The sequence below is a fragment of the Podarcis liolepis genome (assembly GCF_965112155.1).
Source record: "Podarcis liolepis genome assembly, chromosome: 4".
Classification (NCBI taxonomy): domain Eukaryota; kingdom Metazoa; phylum Chordata; class Lepidosauria; order Squamata; family Lacertidae; genus Podarcis; species Podarcis liolepis.
This window is the reverse complement of record NC_139558.1, coordinates 81,160,032-81,164,737: the sequence shown is the minus strand read 5'-3', so window position 1 is coordinate 81,164,737 and position 4,706 is coordinate 81,160,032. Positions and strand designations below refer to the sequence as shown.

The 4,706-nt window shown below is 53.7% G+C and overlaps 1 protein-coding gene across 1 annotated transcript; it reads left to right on the top strand.

The window, feature by feature from the left end:
- Window positions 1–1,540: 1,540 nt before the first annotated feature.
- On the top strand, window positions 1,541–4,332 carry GSX1 (GS homeobox 1; the record flags this gene model as incomplete). The annotated part of the gene is made up of 2 exons (XM_083498974.1): window positions 1,541–2,246; window positions 3,339–4,332. The coding sequence occupies 2 exons, from the start codon at window positions 1,541–1,543 to the stop codon at window positions 3,701–3,703; spliced, it is 1,071 nt and encodes a 356-aa protein (XP_083355100.1). The 3' UTR covers window positions 3,704–4,332.
- Window positions 4,333–4,706: the final 374 nt, after the last annotated feature.

Here is a 4,706-nt window from a genome sequence, read left to right as displayed (position 1 = left end):
GTTATGTTTTGTAAAACATCTCCTCCACTGATAACTCTACATTATTGTGCGCTGTGCTGTTGACTGTCATCGCCAGCAATCGACGTCGTTCCGATAAATGAGTCGTATTCCTAAGCAAGTAAGACTGCAGGAGGCTTTGTCTTAACCTCCCACTCTGCAATCCTAGGCATGCCTGATTTTAAGTAAATCTGACTGCATTCAGTGAGGCATAGGATAGCATAGAAGAGTGTCTAGGATAGCAGCCTCAGTAATCACTCTCAACTGTAATGACGTTTTTTTAAGGACCTGTAACTGCAATTGCCCACTTTAACCCTTTGCCAAGTTTGCACCACCCTCCTTCTGGTTTCCTCTCCACGTTCTATGTCAGGTGGTGAGGTCTAAGTAAGACGACAAGGTCTAAGTCTAGAAAGATGAGATCTAAGCCAAGTAATGGATCGAAAAATCAGGATGTGATTCTAGGCTGCTATCAGGTTCTTACTAAACATTCTATGCCACTTTATCACGTGAGTCAGTTCCCTCCCCTCCACACACACAAGGGACCGATTTTACTGACTTGCAGCGCACCTTGTGTGTAAATATCTTTTTAAAAACACACAAACAAATAAACGCGCGCGGGGGGAGTCTTCCTGGTGATTAAAAAGGGGGAAAATAAATTATTCAGGTAAAAGGGTTTATTGCACTGTACTGGGTTTATTTCAAAGTAAATGCGTTCAGATTCTAAATGCTGTTTGAAAATCGAAATCATGGAAGTAGAAATCAATATTTCTTCTTCCCATAGAAGGCTGAAATCTTAAATGTTATTGTGAAATCAACGGGCGTCAAGGATTCTTAGGATCCCAGCGTGGCACTTTCCATCCTAAAAAGTTAAACCAAAGCTATGATTCAGAGCGCAATGACTTTTCCAAGTCTACGTGTTTAGGACCAGTTCGCAGATTCCACCAATTGCTGCTGAAACTCACATGCAAGTCACTCGTGTGTGTGTGTGTGTGTGTGTGTGTGGACGTGGACCATAGGCTCTCTTGAGCGCAAATCCTATAGCTTCCTGCTTCCTAATGCACACACGAGCACGCGGCGTTACTTCGGGCAATGAAGCCCTCCTCTACACTTGTTGATTTTTTTAAACTTCTATGTTGGAACGTGACAGGAACGAGCTTTATTTCAAAGCCAAGGATGCGTACCCAGCAAAACACTGAACTGCAGCTCGTGGGCTAAGGGTTGCCTGCACTAGGAAAAAGGCTCTCCAAAGGCTAGAACCGCCTAAGAAAGCTGACCGGGGTGGGGTGGGGGGAGCGGACTACAGTCACAAGCAGGCGCCCGGTAGGAAACGGACTGATCCGGCCAAACGAAAAGAAGAGCGCAACAGGGGGAAGACCAGAGGCCTCGGAGGCTGCCGGAGAAGCCAAGGGATTGGCCGCGGGGCGAGGGAGGGGAGGGGAGGAGAAGAGAGGGGGTGTCTAGAGGGAAGCCGGCCCGAGGAGCGTGGGTGGGGTTGACAAGAATGGGGGACATTGTGCAGTCCCTTTGGCGAACAAGGGGCATAATGAGGGAGCGTGCAGCGGCGGTGCCAAGGCGCGCAACAAAAAGCCTATTGACGGGGGCCGGGGCCGCTCCCGGCGCAGCCCGCATCACATGGCCCCCGAAGGGGCTATTTAAAGAGGGCCGCGCGGCCCTTTCAGCACCACTGGCGCTGGTCAGCGCCCTGCGAAGAGCCGGCCGCCGGGCAGTAGCAGCAGCAGCATCAGAAAAGCAACAGCAGCCGCGGAGCCAAGGCGCCCCAGGCGAGGCTGGACGGGGCGGAGTCATGCCGCGGTCCTTCCTGGTGGACGCGCTGGTGCTGCGCGAAGGCACCGGCGACAAGAAGGGCGGCACCTCGCCCGGCAGCCCGCCGCCGCCGCCGCTCTTCCCCTACGCCGTGCACCCCTCGCACCCTCTCCACGGGCTCTCGGCCGCCTCCGGAGGCGCCTGCCCCGCCGCGCCGGGAGCCACCGCGGCAGCGCGGAAGGCCGGTCTGCTCTGCGTGTGCCCGCTGTGCGTGGCAGCCGCCTCACAGCTGCACCCGCCGCCGCCGCCGCCCGCTCTGCCGCTCCTCAAGGCGTCCTTCCCGCCCTTCGCCTCCCAGTACTGCCCGTCGCCCCTGGCCGCCAGGCCGGCCCCCGGAGGCTCGGCGACAGCGGGCCATGCGCCCACCCTCTACCAGAGCGCCTACTCCCTGCCGGACCCGCGGCACTTCCACTGCATCTCCGTCGGTGAGTCGTTGTCTGGACGTCCTCTGGGGTGGCAAGAGTCGGGGGCTCAATCCCGGGAAACACGGGTGCGCGGACGGGTGCGGGGGGGTTGATCCTCGCCTGAGATCCTGGCCAGGGTAGTGCCAAGAGCGATCCACGCACACGTGGGCTAGGAAGCTGGTCTCGCTGTTTCCAAGTAGCGCGCCAGGTCTTCACGTCTATAATTTGCAAGGAGGAGCCACAGAACTGACTCGCGAGTAAGCGATCGAAGGATCGGCGTATTAAATGCGGGGAGGGACAGATCAGACACTGTCTCCTGTCCCAATTTTCTTGCGCGGGACCCCAAAGCTTAACACAACCTGCAAGCTGAGAGTGCGCACAGTTCAGCGCTGGGTGTGCCAGAGAGATTAAAAGTCCCTAACAAGTCATTGGAGCCCGATAGATTTCATTAACAAATTGCCATTTGTAATGGGACGAGATCGCTTCCATGTGGGTTTGTTCAGTGCCAGAGACCTCTTGCCTGTGCCTGACTCTATTCGAGAGGCGCGCGGTGTCCCAGAGTTGCCTCCGATCTCACCTCGTCTGGCTTCGCTAGGCCTGGGGCTCTGGAGCTGTAGCTGCGCGTTCTGAGCCACCGCAGCCAAGTAAAGTGCGCGTAAATTCCTGCAGCCCTATAAACTAGCAAGCCCTCATTGACTTCAGTGGAGCATTCCCCATTTAGGATCAAGTTACCAGATGGGATGCCAAGCGCAGAGCATGCCTATGTAGCGGGGGAAATGCGCATGGAACGCGTGGTGGGTTTTTGGAAGGGTCCAGAATCTTGCATTTCCCCTCGCTCCATTACAAATAGGCTGAGGGATATTTTCTTCCGCTCCAGATCCCTAAATACTCTTAACGAATTGATTACTGTATTTCATCCTAAATACTCTTAACGAATTGATTATTTCATCCGGAATGCGTTTAAACCTGAGTTTGCGGGGCCTCGGTTACACATTCTGGAGTGTTGTGGGCTTTGTGGTTTGGGGATTTGCCAGCCCAGAGAGGTTTGCACTCAGTTGGTCTTGACTTTGCGCTTTTCTCCTTCCGCTCCCCACCCTCCCGTCCCTCCTGCAGACAGTACGTCGGGCCAGCTGCCCAGCAGCAAGCGGATGCGCACCGCCTTCACCAGCACGCAGCTGCTGGAGCTGGAGCGCGAGTTCGCCTCCAACATGTACCTGTCCCGGCTGAGGCGCATCGAGATCGCCACCTACCTGAACCTGTCCGAGAAGCAGGTGAAGATCTGGTTCCAGAACCGGCGAGTCAAGCACAAGAAAGAAGGCAAGAGCGGCTCGCACCGCTCCGGAGGCGGCTCGGCGGCGCACAGCTGCAAGTGCGCTTCCCTCTCCGCCGCGGCCAAGTGCTCCGAAGACGACGAGGACTTGCCCATCTCGCCCTCTTCTTCGGGCAAAGACGAGAAAGACCTCGCCCTGACGCCCTGAGAGGGCCGATGCTCCCTAGGCCAAACGGCAGCGCTGGTTTCTCTCCCCCCGATGTATAGCGATGAAATTGACGAGAGAGCCTTGGCTGGCCTCGTTGAAGACCGGGTTGGCTAGACAGACTCTGTAAATAAGTGTGGGGTGTTTTTGTTTTGTTTTTAACGCTCCGGAGCTGTTGAGGAGGAGGGATATAATATATTCCCCATCCGGATTTGCTCTTTGGGTTTGGACTAGGTGACTCTTGGGTCCCTTCCAATTCTACTGTGCTATGATTAGGTCGCCACTCTGTTATGAAGTGGGACGATATTAACTGAACCTAGTGAATGGAGATTGCCAATTCCGATATTTCTCTCTCTCCCTCAAAAAAACAAAAACAAATAGCGGGGTGGGAGTTCGGGAAGAGAAATCTGGTGCATCTCCGTCCGGGTCTGAGGATCCCTCTGCTTTGCGGCTGAATCCAAACCTTTAAGCGAACTCTCTCTCTCTCCCTTGCTCCCCTGAACCTGGCAAAAGGTAGATCTTACGATCTACAGGGGCTTGCCATGATCTTGAGAGGCAGGGACTTAATCGGGAAGTGGAGCGTTGCCAGTCATTGGGCTACCTTGGTTGTTTCTTTCTCCCCCCCCCCTTTTTTTTATAAAAAAAAATCTTTTGTTTTTCTTCTTCCTTGAAGAAAAAAAAAGTCTGTATGATGATGCTTCAGATCTATAGTGATGTGATTGTACCGTTTTCTGTAATAACTGAGGGATATTTATTTATTTATTTATGTACATACACCTAGGCGCGCACAATAAAGGTTTTTCATTAAAAAAATTACTTACTTACTTCCCCCACCCTCGCCTTTGCAGAAGGGGGAGGAGAAATCACACACACACACACCCCTCTGGATCTGAGGAATCTACTGGGCACTGGCGCCTTCCTGACAAAGTGAAACACTTTTTAAAAGCCCCATCGATTTCAATGGGGTGGAAGTAGTAGATAGGTAGCCGTGTTGGTCTGCCATAGT